The sequence below is a fragment of the Sebastes fasciatus genome, chromosome 4 (genome assembly GCF_043250625.1).
Source record: "Sebastes fasciatus isolate fSebFas1 chromosome 4, fSebFas1.pri, whole genome shotgun sequence".
Taxonomy (NCBI): Eukaryota; Metazoa; Chordata; class Actinopteri; order Perciformes; family Sebastidae; genus Sebastes; species Sebastes fasciatus.
In genome coordinates, this window is record NC_133798.1 from 22,764,077 (window position 1) to 22,780,399 (window position 16,323).

Below are 16,323 nucleotides of genomic sequence, written 5' to 3' on the forward strand. Positions count from 1 at the left end.
TCTTTCTATTTTCTCTGTACTTTCTTTTTAGTTTTTTTTCTATCATCCTGTATCTTCCCAGTGGTGTTCTTCATGTATTCAAATCCCAACATTCACATTTTGGTCAAAGTATGTTTTTGCATCAAAATGCTATTTTTCTTTCAAGTCCTTCTAAAACCTTTTTCCCACATCGTGACCTGACGTAGGTTTCTGCATGATGACACTGCTACATGTACAGTATTTATACTAGGGCTGGGACGATATGCCTATCTCCTGATTCAATACTATCATGATACTCGGGTGCCGATTCGATATATATTGTGATTTTTAAGTACATGGACATGTAATGTTTTATACTTCTGGTGAATATAATCCAATCAATCTTATTTCCATATATGTATTTTGTATACAGTTCCCTTTGTTAACACCTTATTTTGAAAACCAGACATAGTCACAAATGTATACTTCCTCTAACTTCTCCAAGGTCATTACTAGCTCTCCCGTCAGCTCCTTTCTCTTTATAATTTATATCCATGGTCAGCTCCATCAGGGCCGTTTGAACGCATCATTTTAAAAAAAATTTTTTTTAATTTTCATAACAATCAAAAAAAGTAACATCTACAGACAGACTCACAAACATACCAACCCCACATACAGAAAACAAGCATAAAATAAAATAAAAATGAAAAATAATTAAAAAAAACATGCATGCAAAAAATGTCGTTTGAATGCATTTAACATAAACATCAGTATATGGGTGCTCTACAGTTGTAGCGTCAGCCGATTTGACCACAGAGATGCGAGTTACCTTTCCCTCCACGCCTTAATTTGACACACCTACTTACTGAATCTGAGTTGATCATTTATACGGACGGCACTTGTCAAACTGTAATTTGTACTGAAGATGAGCTCACCTGCTTTGTAGTTACCTCAAGCAAGGAAATGTTTTTTACAAGGCTGTTGAAGATGCGGAGGATCCCCTGTCTTATCCTCACAGGTATGCTCCTTTTTTTTGTCCTTTGGAAAACTGCATTGAACAGGCCGTCATTGCCTGATCTCAGAATACCACAGCAGCTCTCTAATGACCTGCCTGGCTGCTCGGCTATCTTCAGTGGAGACGCAGTGGTCAAGAAAGACAAATTAAAAATGCTTCTGACATCCAGGAAGAGAAAGACTCTTTTATCTGAGGACTTCTACCTTAATGTGACTCAAGACTGTCCTTCTTACATTGAAAGGAGAGGTTTCTTTACAGAGCATCTCAGTGAAGAGGAGAAGGATTTTCCTATTGCCTACTCCATGGTGATCCATGAGAAGATTGAGATGTTCGAGCGACTTCTATGAGCTGTTTACACTCCGCAGAACATCTACTGTGTACATGTGGACCAGAAATCCCCAAAGGAATTTCAGAAGGCCGTGGAGGCAATTACTTCTTGCTTTCCTAATGTGTTTATAGCCAGCAAGTTAGAAAGAATTGTATATACCTCGTGGTCGCGGGTGCAGGCAGACTTGAACTGCATGAAAAACCTCCTGAACTCACCCGTCCAGTGGAGGTACCTGCTAAACACCTGCGGGACAGACTTCCCCATCAAAACCAACGGAGAGATTGTTCAGACCCTGACGGCCCTAAACGGGAGAAACAGCATGGAGACTGAGACCACCAATGACTACAAGAGACCCCGTTGGCAGTATCATTACGATGTGACTAACACATCTGTCATCAGGACAGATGTGAAGAAAAGTCCCCCACCCATTAGCAGCCCCATGTTCCAAGGAAATGCTTACTTTGTGGTCACGAGAGCCTTTGTGGAACATGTGATGCAGGACAGAGAGGTTCAGCAGCTTCTGGAGTGGGAGAGGGACACATACAGCCCTGACGAGCACTTGTGGGCCACTCTACAGAGGATGCCCTCTGTTCCCGGATCAATACCAGCCCACTCCAAGTACGATACATCAGACTTGCAGGCCATCGCTCGTGTGGTGAAGTGGAGCGATTTAGAAGGAGATGTGAAACACGGAGCCCCGTACTATCCCTGCACTGGTGATTACAGAAGAGCAATTTGTGTGTATGGAGCTGGTGACCTCCCGTGGCTCATGAGACAACATCATCTCTTTGCAAATAAGTTTGATCCTCTGGTTGATGATGTTGCTATCAGATGTCTGGAGTCAGTCCTGTATCACAAAGCTTTAGGCTATGATCCACTGCTAACAGATCACACCACGTTGTAAAGCTTGTAATTATTTGAAATGTAAAATATGATGTACTAAGGAAACAGTTCGTACTTAGACAGGTAAATATGATAGAAACCATATTTATTCTATATTATATTGTCAAAGATTTTCTACTGAAATGGCATTACATATTTCTTATTCTCAAAATATCTTGTAATGGGATTTTTTTTTAAGTCTGTGGTTTTTAATGTTGTTGTCAGTATGTTGTTAAGATCTATAATTTATAATATTCTGTGCATTTGTATTTATTGTCAAGATATTAATATGTATCTTGCTATGTCATTTTGTTTCCGTAGCAGAATTCGGAAACTATTTAACTTAGGAATTTCAAATTTGGTATGATGGTTGATAGTGTGGTCTCGTTGTGTCTTTTGGGGTTTAGAAGTCCAGGGTGCCCAACATTTTTGAAATTTCGCCAAAAAACTGTAATTCCATTAGTTCCAAACGGGCAAAACCTTTGGCCCTACTTTAGTAGGAGTCAAGCAGTGAGCGTGGGTATGTGAGCCATGCTCAGTTTTGCCTTGTTGTCAGGAGCACTTGTCATTTAGCCAATATTTTTCTAAACTAGCAAGTAAAAACAACTATTATTTTCATCATATCATTTAGTAATCTCAGAACAATGTTGCATTACATGTATAAGTGAGTTTTATGTTTGTAATCAGTGCCTGAAATGGGTCGGTTCTCACTGGTACTGAGTACAGGTACTTCTGTTTTTTGTCCACATGAGTACTCTTACCTCTTATAGCTAGCTGCAGTGCAAATTGACTCTGAGGCTGTCAGTAAGTTTTCTGTTTTACTCAATTTATGTTGATTTGACACACTGTAGCCTACTTCAAGGTGACAATTGACGTGAATGCATCATTTGAGTTAAATAAATGCCCCCAGGTTTTGCCCATACATTATGGACTTACCTTTGGTATTCCTTCTCATAATCCAATTTAATCTGTAGGTCAACAGATATCATATTTTCAGTTGGTTTTATTGTAGCATATATGCAATATTATATTTGTGTACAATTAGATTTGTATAAATAGCTACATTTAAAGTTTTATTATTAACTATATACCTTTATGGACAAACTGTGGAAATGTATGTTATACTGTTTGTACTTTTTTTAATGCAGATTAATTTAAAAAGTTTGATTATGCCTTACATGCAATCCTTATATCCTGTGTCATCTTTTTTGTGTAACTATCTGACCATCAGAAAATGAAACATTAAACAATTTTCCCACACTAATCTTCACATTTAACTTTTGTAACAGTGGTGTAAGAGATGTTAGACTCCTACAATAGCAGGTAACATGTTGCAGGTTTAATACACACCAACTGCATCCATCATTTGTGCCTAAGCAACACCATACTTACAGCTTCTTATGCCTCTATCTAGTGGTAAAGGTGGGTAAAGCAGACAATTCTGAAGTTTCTGTGCCCAAGTGCTCAGGTCAACAGGACACTCTCTGTTGTCTGTCAAATGTGAGATGTGGTTACTCTGTTTATTGTTTTTATTTTTGGCAAATATAGCGAATGCCTCGCATGTGATGCATCCTGTAAGACCTGCTTTGGCCCACAAGCACTGGATTGTTCTTCTTGTTTGAAAGGTACAAATACTCACTGTCTTTGGTCATGAGTGTAAGTGTAAAGCCAAGACACGTTATCATTACACTTGTTCAACAAGCATAAACATGATGAAACGGTTAAACATGGAGGAAAGCAACGTTTCAATATGCTCTGTCTGCAGTCTCTCATCCACCGCCGCTTTAGACAGGCACAGTGCGCTAGCTCGGTGGCTAACAGCAAACTGTAAACACGTGTAAGTTATTTAGTTGAGTTGTGAGTGACTTTTTTCCACTTCAAGCACTGTCGTCATGTTACTCAGACTACAACAATAAAAGTATTAACTTCCTTCTACCTCCACATAGACTCAAATGAAGCAAATATCGATTCTGGCATTAGAAAAATCGATTTCAAAATCGTACAAAAAAAAAATTGCGATAGGTGAATCAATTATTTTTCCCAACTCTAGTAAATATGTACAGTATTCTGATATTCTACTCATATGTCTTCATATAATAAGTGTTACTGGCATGCTGCACTTCATTGTGCTTCACGTCATACCTTGATTGACACACAAGAGGTGACGAGCTGCAGAAACACAAACACAGCTTCCTGCAAAACCAATCATCTAAACTGCTATTTTCCTTTCAAGTCCTTCTAAAACCTTTTTCCCCACATCGTGACCTGACGTAGGTTTCTGCATGACGACGCTGCTATATACAGTATATATACTAGGGCTGGGACTATACACCTATCTCCTGATTCGATACTATCAAGTTACTTGGGTGCCGATTCGATATATATTGTGATTTTTAAGTACATGGACATGTAATGTTTTATACTTCTGGTGAATATAATCCAATCAATCTTATTTCCATATATGTATTTTGTATACATTTCCCTTTGTTAACACCTTATTTTGAAAACCAGACATAGTCACAAATGTATACTTCCTCTAACTTCTCCAAGGTCATTACTAGCTCTTCCGTCAGCTCCTTTCTCTTTATAATTTATATCCATGGTCAGCTCCATCAGGGCCGTTTGAATGCATATTTTTTTATTTATTTTTTTAAAATTTTCATAACAAAGAAAAAAAGTAACATCTATAGACAGACTCACAAACATACCAACCCCACATACAGAAAACAAGCATAAAATAAAATACAAATGAAAAATAATTTAAAAAAACATGCGTGCAAAAAAATGTCATTTGAATGCATTTAACATAAACATCAGTATATGGGTGCTCTACAGTTGTAGCGTCAGCCGATTTGACCACAGAGATGCGAGTTACCTTTCCCTCCACGCCTTAATTTGACACACCTACTTACTGAATCTGAGTTGATCATTCATACGGCACCATTCAAACTGTAATAGGCACTGAAGATAAGCTCACCTGCTTTGTAGTTACCTCAAGCAAGGAAATGTTTTTTACAAGGCTGTTGAAGATGTTGAGGATCCCCTGTCTTATCCTCACAGGTATGCTCCTTTTTTTTGTCCTTTGGAAAACTGCATTGAACTGGCCGTCATTGCCTGATCTCAGAATACCACAGCAGCTCTCTAATGACCTACCTGGCTGCTCGGCTCTCCTCAGTGGAGACGTAGAGGGCAAGAAAGACAAATTAGAAATGCTTCTGACATCCAGGAAGAGAAAGTCTCTTTTATCTGAGGACTTCTACCTTAATGTGAATCAAGACTGTCCTTCTTACATTGAAAGGAGAGGTTTCTTTACAGAGCCTCTCAGTGAAGAGGAGAAGGATTTTCCCATTGCCTACTCCATGGTGATCCATGAGAAGATTGAGATGTTCGAGCGACTTCTACGAGCTGTTTACACTCCGCAGAACATCTACTGTGTACATGTGGACCAGAAATCCCCAAAGGAATTTCAGAAGGCCGTGGAGGCAATTACTTCTTGCTTTCCTAATGTGTTTATAGCCAGCAGGTTAGAAAGAGTGGTATATACCTCGTGGTCGCGGGTGCAGGCAGACTTGAACTGCATAAAAAACCTCCTGAACTCACCCGTCCAGTGGAGGTACCTGCTAAACACCTGCGGGACAGACTTCCCCATCAAAACCAACGGAGAGATTGTTCAGGCCCTGACAGCTCTAAACGGGAGAAACAGCATGGAGACTGAGGCCACCAATGACTACAAGAAAGGCCGTTGGCAGTATCATTACGATGTGACTAACACATCTGTCATCAGGACAGATGTGAAGAAAAGTCCCCCACCCATTAGCAGCCCCATGTTCCAAGGAAATGCTTACTTTGTGGTCACGAGAGCCTTTGTGGAACATGTGATGCAGGACAGAGAGGTTCAGCAGCTTCTGGAGTGGGAGAGGGACACACACTGCCCTGAGGAGCACTTGTGGGCCACTCTACAGAGGATGCCCTCTGTTCCTGGATCAACACCAGCCCACTCCAAGTACGATACATCAGACATGCTGTCCCTCGCTCGTGTGGTGAAGTGGAGCTTTTTATCAGGAGATATGAAAAACGGAGCCCCGTACTATCCCTGCACTGGTATTTACAGAAGAGAGGTTTGTGTGTACGGAGCTGGTGACCTCCCGTGGCTCATGAGTCAACATCATCTCTTTGCAAATAAGTTTGATCCTCTGGTTGATGATGTTGCTATCAGATGTCTGGAGTCAGTCCTGTATCACAAAGCTTTAGGCCATGACCCACTGCTAACAGATCACACCACGTTGTAAAGCTTGTAATTATTTGAAATGTAAAATATGATGTACTAAGGAAACAGTTCGTACTTAGACAGGTAAATATGATAGAAACCATATTTATTCTTTATTATATTGTCAAAGATTTTCTACTGAAATGGCATTAATATTTCTTATTCTCAAAATATCTTGTAATGGGATTTTTTTTTAAGTCTGTGGCTTTTAATGTTGTTGTCAGTATGTTGTTAAGATCTATAATTTATAATATTCTGTGCATTTGTATTTATTGTCAAGATATTAATATGTATCTTGCTATGTCATTTTGTTTCCGTAGCTCGGAAACTATTTCACTTAGGAAGTTCAAATTTGGTATGATGGTTGATAGTGTGGTCTCGTTGTGTCTTTTGGGGTTTAGAAGTCCAGGGTGCCCAACATTTTTTAAATTTTGACCAAAACTGTAATTCCATTAGTTACTAAAGGGCAAAACCTTTGGCCCTACTTTAGTAGGGGTCAAGCAGTGAGCGGGGGTATGTGAGCTATGCTCAGTTTTGTCTTGTTGTCAGGAGCACTTGTCATTTAGCCAATATTTTTCTAAACTAGCAAGTAAAAACAACTATTATTTTCATCATATCATTTAGTAATCTCAGAACAATGTTGCATTACATGTATAAGTGAGTTTTATGTTTGTAATCAGTGCCTGAAATGGGTCGGTTCTCACTGGTACTGAGTACAGGTACTTCTGTTTTTTGTCCACATGAGTACTCTGCCATTTTATAACTAGCTGCAGTGCAAATTGACTCTGAGGCTGTCGGTAAGTTTTCTGTTTTACTCAATTTATGTTGATTTGACACACTGTAGCCTCCTTCAAGGTGACATTTGATGTGAATGCGTCAGTGGAGTTAAATAAATGCCCCCAGGTTTTGCCCATATATATATGCAATATTATATTTGTGTACAATTAGATTTGTATAAATAGCTACATTTAAAGTTGTATTATTAACTATATACCTTTATGGACAAACTGTGGAAATGTATGTTATACTGTTTGTACTGTTTGTAATGCAGATTAATTTAAAAAGTTTGATTATGCCTTACATGCAATCCTTATATCCTGTGTCATCTTTTTTGTGTAACTGTTTGACCATCAGAAAATGAAACATTAAACAATTTTCCCACACTAATCTTCACATTTAACTTTTGTAACAGTGGTGTAAGAGATGTTAGACTCCTACAATAGCAGGTAACATGTTGCAGGTTTAATACACACCAACTGCATCCATCATTTGTGCCTAAGCAACACCATACTTACAGCTTCTTATGCCCCCATCTAGTGGTAAAGGTGGGTAAAGCAGACAATTCTGAAGTTTCTGTGCCCAAGTGCTCAGGTCAACAGGACACTCTCTGTGGTCTGTCAAATGTGAGATGTGGTTACTCTGTTTATTGTTTTTATTTTTGGCAAATATAGCGAATGCCACGCATGTGATGCATCCTGTAAGACCTGCTTTGGCCCACAAGCACTGGATTGTTCTTCTTGTTTGAAAGGTACAAATACTCACTGTCTTTGGTCATGAGTGTAAGTGTAAAGCCAAGACACGTTATCATTACACTTGTTCAACAAGCATAAACATGATGAAACGGTTAAACATGGAGGAAAGCAGCGTTTCAATATGCTCTGTCTGCAGTCTCTCATCCACCGCCGCTTTAGACAGGCACAGTGCGCTAGCTCGGTGGCTAACAGCAAACTGTAAACACGTGTAAGTTATTTAGTTGAGTTGTGAGTGACTTTTTTCCACTTCAAGCACTGTCGTCATGTTACTCAGACTACAACAATAAAAGTATTAACTTCCTTCTACCTCCACATAGACTCAAATGAAGCAAATATCGATTCTGGCATTAGAAAAATCGATTTCAAAATCGTACAAAAAAAAAATTGCGATAGGTGAATCAATTATTTTTCCCAACTCTAGTAAATATGTACAGTATTCTGATATTCTACTCATATGTCTTCATATAATAAGTGTTACTGGCATGCTGCACTTCATTGTGCTTCACGTCATACCTTGATTGACACACAAGAGGTGACGAGCTGCAGAAACACAAACACAGCTTCCTGCAAAACCAATCATCTAAACTGCTATTTTCCTTTCAAGTCCTTCTAAAACCTTTTTCCCCACATCGTGACCTGACGTAGGTTTCTGCATGACGACGCTGCTATATACAGTATATATACTAGGGCTGGGACTATACACCTATCTCCTGATTCGATACTATCAAGTTACTTGGGTGCCGATTCGATATATATTGTGATTTTTAAGTACATGGACATGTAATGTTTTATACTTCTGGTGAATATAATCCAATCAATCTTATTTCCATATATGTATTTTGTATACATTTCCCTTTGTTAACACCTTATTTTGAAAACCAGACATAGTCACAAATGTATACTTCCTCTAACTTCTCCAAGGTCATTACTAGCTCTTCCGTCAGCTCCTTTCTCTTTATAATTTATATCCATGGTCAGCTCCATCAGGGCCGTTTGAATGCATATTTTTTTATTTATTTTTTTAAAATTTTCATAACAAAGAAAAAAAGTAACATCTATAGACAGACTCACAAACATACCAACCCCACATACAGAAAACAAGCATAAAATAAAATACAAATGAAAAATAATTTAAAAAAACATGCGTGCAAAAAAATGTCATTTGAATGCATTTAACATAAACATCAGTATATGGGTGCTCTACAGTTGTAGCGTCAGCCGATTTGACCACAGAGATGCGAGTTACCTTTCCCTCCACGCCTTAATTTGACACACCTACTTACTGAATCTGAGTTGATCATTCATACGGCACCATTCAAACTGTAATAGGCACTGAAGATAAGCTCACCTGCTTTGTAGTTACCTCAAGCAAGGAAATGTTTTTTACAAGGCTGTTGAAGATGTTGAGGATCCCCTGTCTTATCCTCACAGGTATGCTCCTTTTTTTTGTCCTTTGGAAAACTGCATTGAACTGGCCGTCATTGCCTGATCTCAGAATACCACAGCAGCTCTCTAATGACCTACCTGGCTGCTCGGCTCTCCTCAGTGGAGACGTAGAGGGCAAGAAAGACAAATTAGAAATGCTTCTGACATCCAGGAAGAGAAAGTCTCTTTTATCTGAGGACTTCTACCTTAATGTGAATCAAGACTGTCCTTCTTACATTGAAAGGAGAGGTTTCTTTACAGAGCCTCTCAGTGAAGAGGAGAAGGATTTTCCCATTGCCTACTCCATGGTGATCCATGAGAAGATTGAGATGTTCGAGCGACTTCTACGAGCTGTTTACACTCCGCAGAACATCTACTGTGTACATGTGGACCAGAAATCCCCAAAGGAATTTCAGAAGGCCGTGGAGGCAATTACTTCTTGCTTTCCTAATGTGTTTATAGCCAGCAGGTTAGAAAGAGTGGTATATACCTCGTGGTCGCGGGTGCAGGCAGACTTGAACTGCATAAAAAACCTCCTGAACTCACCCGTCCAGTGGAGGTACCTGCTAAACACCTGCGGGACAGACTTCCCCATCAAAACCAACGGAGAGATTGTTCAGGCCCTGACAGCTCTAAACGGGAGAAACAGCATGGAGACTGAGGCCACCAATGACTACAAGAAAGGCCGTTGGCAGTATCATTACGATGTGACTAACACATCTGTCATCAGGACAGATGTGAAGAAAAGTCCCCCACCCATTAGCAGCCCCATGTTCCAAGGAAATGCTTACTTTGTGGTCACGAGAGCCTTTGTGGAACATGTGATGCAGGACAGAGAGGTTCAGCAGCTTCTGGAGTGGGAGAGGGACACACACTGCCCTGAGGAGCACTTGTGGGCCACTCTACAGAGGATGCCCTCTGTTCCTGGATCAACACCAGCCCACTCCAAGTACGATACATCAGACATGCTGTCCCTCGCTCGTGTGGTGAAGTGGAGCTTTTTATCAGGAGATATGAAAAACGGAGCCCCGTACTATCCCTGCACTGGTATTTACAGAAGAGAGGTTTGTGTGTACGGAGCTGGTGACCTCCCGTGGCTCATGAGTCAACATCATCTCTTTGCAAATAAGTTTGATCCTCTGGTTGATGATGTTGCTATCAGATGTCTGGAGTCAGTCCTGTATCACAAAGCTTTAGGCCATGACCCACTGCTAACAGATCACACCACGTTGTAAAGCTTGTAATTATTTGAAATGTAAAATATGATGTACTAAGGAAACAGTTCGTACTTAGACAGGTAAATATGATAGAAACCATATTTATTCTTTATTATATTGTCAAAGATTTTCTACTGAAATGGCATTAATATTTCTTATTCTCAAAATATCTTGTAATGGGATTTTTTTTTAAGTCTGTGGCTTTTAATGTTGTTGTCAGTATGTTGTTAAGATCTATAATTTATAATATTCTGTGCATTTGTATTTATTGTCAAGATATTAATATGTATCTTGCTATGTCATTTTGTTTCCGTAGCTCGGAAACTATTTCACTTAGGAAGTTCAAATTTGGTATGATGGTTGATAGTGTGGTCTCGTTGTGTCTTTTGGGGTTTAGAAGTCCAGGGTGCCCAACATTTTTTAAATTTTGACCAAAACTGTAATTCCATTAGTTACTAAAGGGCAAAACCTTTGGCCCTACTTTAGTAGGGGTCAAGCAGTGAGCGGGGGTATGTGAGCTATGCTCAGTTTTGTCTTGTTGTCAGGAGCACTTGTCATTTAGCCAATATTTTTCTAAACTAGCAAGTAAAAACAACTATTATTTTCATCATATCATTTAGTAATCTCAGAACAATGTTGCATTACATGTATAAGTGAGTTTTATGTTTGTAATCAGTGCCTGAAATGGGTCGGTTCTCACTGGTACTGAGTACAGGTACTTCTGTTTTTTGTCCACATGAGTACTCTGCCATTTTATAACTAGCTGCAGTGCAAATTGACTCTGAGGCTGTCGGTAAGTTTTCTGTTTTACTCAATTTATGTTGATTTGACACACTGTAGCCTCCTTCAAGGTGACATTTGATGTGAATGCGTCAGTGGAGTTAAATAAATGCCCCCAGGTTTTGCCCATATATATATGCAATATTATATTTGTGTACAATTAGATTTGTATAAATAGCTACATTTAAAGTTGTATTATTAACTATATACCTTTATGGACAAACTGTGGAAATGTATGTTATACTGTTTGTACTGTTTGTAATGCAGATTAATTTAAAAAGTTTGATTATGCCTTACATGCAATCCTTATATCCTGTGTCATCTTTTTTGTGTAACTGTTTGACCATCAGAAAATGAAACATTAAACAATTTTCCCACACTAATCTTCACATTTAACTTTTGTAACAGTGGTGTAAGAGATGTTAGACTCCTACAATAGCAGGTAACATGTTGCAGGTTTAATACACACCAACTGCATCCATCATTTGTGCCTAAGCAACACCATACTTACAGCTTCTTATGCCCCCATCTAGTGGTAAAGGTGGGTAAAGCAGACAATTCTGAAGTTTCTGTGCCCAAGTGCTCAGGTCAACAGGACACTCTCTGTGGTCTGTCAAATGTGAGATGTGGTTACTCTGTTTATTGTTTTTATTTTTGGCAAATATAGCGAATGCCACGCATGTGATGCATCCTGTAAGACCTGCTTTGGCCCACAAGCACTGGATTGTTCTTCTTGTTTGAAAGGTACAAATACTCACTGTCTTTGGTCATGAGTGTAAGTGTAAAGCCAAGACACGTTATCATTACACTTGTTCAACAAGCATAAACATGATGAAACGGTTAAACATGGAGGAAAGCAGCGTTTCAATATGCTCTGTCTGCAGTCTCTCATCCACCGCCGCTTTAGACAGGCACAGTGCGCTAGCTCGGTGGCTAACAGCAAACTGTAAACACGTGTAAGTTATTTAGTTGAGTTGTGAGTGACTTTTTTCCACTTCAAGCACTGTCGTCATGTTACTCAGACTACAACAATAAAAGTATTAACTTCCTTCTACCTCCACATAGACTCAAATGAAGCAAATATCGATTCTGGCATTAGAAAAATCGATTTCAAAATCGTACAAAAAAAAAATTGCGATAGGTGAATCAATTATTTTTCCCAACTCTAGTAAATATGTACAGTATTCTGATATTCTACTCATATGTCTTCATATAATAAGTGTTACTGGCATGCTGCACTTCATTGTGCTTCACGTCATACCTTGATTGACACACAAGAGGTGACGAGCTGCAGAAACACAAACACAGCTTCCTGCAAAACCAATCATCTAAACTGCTATTTTCCTTTCAAGTCCTTCTAAAACCTTTTTCCCCACATCGTGACCTGACGTAGGTTTCTGCATGACGACGCTGCTATATACAGTATATATACTAGGGCTGGGACTATACACCTATCTCCTGATTCAAAACTATCATGATACTTGGGTGCCGATTCGATATATATTGCGATTTTTAAGTATTGCGATTCGATATTACCATTTATTGTCATTTTTGTTCACTTTTTTTAGCACTAGACAATGGGAAATAGCTGAATCATACACTTCTAGGGACTTTTACTTTGAAAAATCTCTAAATGAATCCAGTAAAAATGTTAGATTTTCAGCATGTACTGTATGTAGTCAGATATGTCCTGAAGTCAAATATATAAGTCATTGTCAGGAATTATTTATTAAATTCTTTCCAGCAACCCAAAAATCAAAGAATAAAGACATTTCCTTCACAAATTAGTAGTATTTCCTTTTTACTTTATAAGGGACATGTAATGTTTTATACTTCTGGTGAATATAATCCAATCAATCTTATTTCCATATATGTATGTTGTATATACAGTTACCTTTGTTTACACTTTATTTTGAAAACCGGACGTAGTCATGTGTATACTTCCTCTAACTTCTCCAAGGTCGTCGCTAGCTCTCCCCGTCAGCTGGTAAATGGACTTGGACTTATATAGTGCTTTTCTAGTCTTCCGACCACTCAAAGCGCTTTACACTACATGTCAGCATTCACCCATTCACAGACACATTCTTACACTGATGGCAGAGGCTGCTAAGGTGCCAAATTTGCCCATGAGGATCTAATCTAAATACTCATTCACACACCGATGGCTATGCCTTCGGGAGCAATTTGGGGTTAAGTGTCTTGCTCAAGGACACATCGACATGTGACCCAGAGCAGCCGGAAATCGAACCACCGACCTTCCGATTGGTGGACAACCTGCTCTACCCTCAGCCGCCCACAGCTCCATTCTCTTTATACATCCATGGCTAACAGCTAACTGTAAACACGTGTAAGGTATTTAGTTGAGTTGTGACTGACTTTAGTTCCCTAGTAAGCAGTGATCCAGTGTTTGTGTCCTAGGATGATTGTAATGGAAATTCTGTCAATTTCCCTAGATGAGTCCTAATGAACGTTGAAATAAAGATCTCGAACAGATGAAATGTCTTTGTCGTATTTTATTCTTGCAAGAAGAGGCACTGGTTATACAGAGTCACACAGAGTCTGCAGAAGAGTGCACTCCGTTTCACACCCTCACAGAGGGGGAAAGCAGGTGAAAGGATGTTTAAAATGTCATTGACGCCATATTGTCAACACAGGGTTAAAATAGGTGTAATCCATTCATCTATTACACTCTTCAAAGCTATTTATATTTAGACGACAATATCTCACTTTTGAGTGTTCCGTTAAATTAATAAGTCTGTTAATTTATGCATCCACAAATCGGGAGTTTTTTCTTTTTCCAGCTGTTCTTCCTGCATTTGGCAGCTTCAACTGTGTTACTTTTAATCTGGATTAAGTGTTTAACTTCTTCGTATTTGTCTAATATATATTAGTTTGCTCTTCCTTTGTTAAATGTGCCTCTCTGCCTGTCTGTCTGTAGACTTGTCCATGTCTGTGATGGGTCAGATGCTGCAAACACCTCCTCGTTCATGTGAACGCGCTCATATCCAGACTGAGAAACCCTGGGTTGACTTACCGAGTTGATAACCAGCTTCGTAGTACAGTTTAGCGAGATCTCGTTTGTTAGGTTAAGTGAAGCCAGATAACGAGAAGGTACCCTGGGTATGTTGAATTCGCTTCGTAGCACAGGCCTCAGGACCCTGTTTAAAGTTATTCATTCTGTTATTTATGCTATGCAGATGATACACAGCTTTATGTCCCGCTTAAAATCTCAGATTCCAGCTGTTTAACGTCCCTCAAGGCCTGCCTAGCTGATATACTGTACATTGGTGGATGTCCCAGAATTTTCTTCAGCTGAACTCTGACAAATCAGAGGTACTCCTATTTGGTCCCCTCAGTCACAACTCAAATTTACATGACAGTCTCGAATCCCTCTCTGTAAATATGAAACCAGTTGCAAGAAACCTGGGTGTTTTATTTGACACAACACTTTGCTTTGAGTCACAAATAAAATGGGTGGTGCAATCCTGCTTCATGCATCTCAGAAACATTTCTAAAATTAAATCTTTGTAATCAACTCATGACCTCAATATAGTAGTCAACGCTCTTATCTGCTCCTGTTTAGACTACTGCAACGTCCTTTATTCCGGTCTCAGCCAAACTTCAATACATCGCCTTTAACTAGTCCAAAACGCAGCTGTTAGACTGATCACGGGTACGAGGAGATTTGAGCACATCACTCCGGTTTTAGCTGCACTTCACTGGTTGCCTGAAAAATTTAGAATTGATTTTAAGATTTTATTATTAACTTTTAAAGCTCTGCATGGTTTGGCACCAAGCTACATCACTGAGCTCCTTACACCCTATGTGCCACTGCGAAACCTGATGTTGTCTGACTTGGCTCTACTGGTTGTACCCAGGTCTAGGTTGGTGACTAAGGGTGACAGGGCCTTTGCCATCAATGCCCCTAGACTGTGGAACAGCTTACCTCGGGACCTCAGGTTAGCTAGCTCTACTACCAATTTTAAATCTCTTTTAAAAACCCATTTTTAAAAGAGATGTCACGCCACACAACAATGTGTTTGGATCCAGCACAAGTCCCCTATCACACCAGGTGCACTGGTTTGCGTCTGAGCCAGAACAACTCATAAAAGTCTGGTGGCACTCTGCAAATAGTCAAACAAATTAGATTGCGTCAGTTGAATGTCACATAACTGTATTACTTATTGTTGACTTTTGTCAGCCACAGCCACGCTGTACAAAGGGGTAGCACTAGAACTGGCACTTAAACTCTTCCACACAACTCTCATACTACGCAAGGGGCAGCCTCTCACACTAGGCCTGCACCATATGAGGAACATCTGCGATGTGCGATAACACTGTTTAATATTGCGATGACGTTGTGACTTGCGATAAATAAAAAAATATTGAAGTGTGCATATTAGCTATACATATACATATACTGTATTTAAAATATAACTAGGCTAAATGTTGTTTCTAGAGCAGCAACAGTAATGTTTACAACAGCAAAGTCACCATATAAACTCTCTAATATCTCACTGGAAACAATCTAAAATGTTAATGAAATAAATCATATTCCTGACATGAAAATACTAAGTGAAGTTTATAAAGACTGAAGAACACAGACATCAGTCAGTATCAGTCCTTCCTCCTGTCCTCTGTCCTCTGTCCTCCTGTCCTCTGCTGCAGGTAACATTAGGGCGGATAGAGGAAAGAGGGGTTGCTTTGTTTCAGCCAGCTGATGAATTTGTAAGTTAAATATGTGACAACCAACCTAACAGTGAGACTACACAGCCTACGGCCAGGTAATAAATTAACAACACAGATGCTCAGTGTGCAGCGCATGTAATGGAAAATTACACTGTTTGTATCGATGTCTCTTTGTGCACCAGTGGAAAGTTACTGTCTACTCTGTCTGCATGTCTCATGTAGTGGGAAAG

The 16,323-nt window shown here is 39.3% G+C and overlaps 2 protein-coding genes and 1 pseudogene across 2 annotated transcripts; all 3 read left to right on the top strand.

Annotated features, from left to right (window-relative positions):
* The first annotated feature begins 921 nt into the window (after nucleotides 1–921).
* On the top strand, nucleotides 922–2,556 carry LOC141767080 (beta-1,3-galactosyl-O-glycosyl-glycoprotein beta-1,6-N-acetylglucosaminyltransferase 3-like; annotated as a pseudogene).
* Nucleotides 2,557–5,155: 2,599 nt separating this feature from the next.
* Nucleotides 5,156–6,472, top strand: LOC141766892 (beta-1,3-galactosyl-O-glycosyl-glycoprotein beta-1,6-N-acetylglucosaminyltransferase 3-like). Its single transcript, XM_074634063.1, has one exon. It carries the CDS (start codon nucleotides 5,189–5,191, stop codon nucleotides 6,470–6,472), a length of 1,284 nt encoding a protein of 427 aa, XP_074490164.1. The 5' UTR covers nucleotides 5,156–5,188.
* A 2,853-nt stretch (nucleotides 6,473–9,325) lies between these two features.
* On the top strand, nucleotides 9,326–10,642 carry LOC141766893 (beta-1,3-galactosyl-O-glycosyl-glycoprotein beta-1,6-N-acetylglucosaminyltransferase 3-like). Its single transcript, XM_074634064.1, has one exon. The coding sequence runs from the start codon at nucleotides 9,359–9,361 to the stop codon at nucleotides 10,640–10,642; it is 1,284 nt and encodes a 427-aa protein (XP_074490165.1). The 5' UTR covers nucleotides 9,326–9,358.
* Nucleotides 10,643–16,323: the final 5,681 nt, after the last annotated feature.

Bases quoted from the DNA above. Each gene is read 5' to 3' on its own strand.
- LOC141766893 (XM_074634064.1), top strand. From the start codon at position 9,359: ATGTTTTTTACAAGGCTGTTGAAGATGTTGAGGATCCCCTGTCTTATC.
- LOC141766892 (XM_074634063.1), top strand. From the start codon at position 5,189: ATGTTTTTTACAAGGCTGTTGAAGATGTTGAGGATCCCCTGTCTTATC.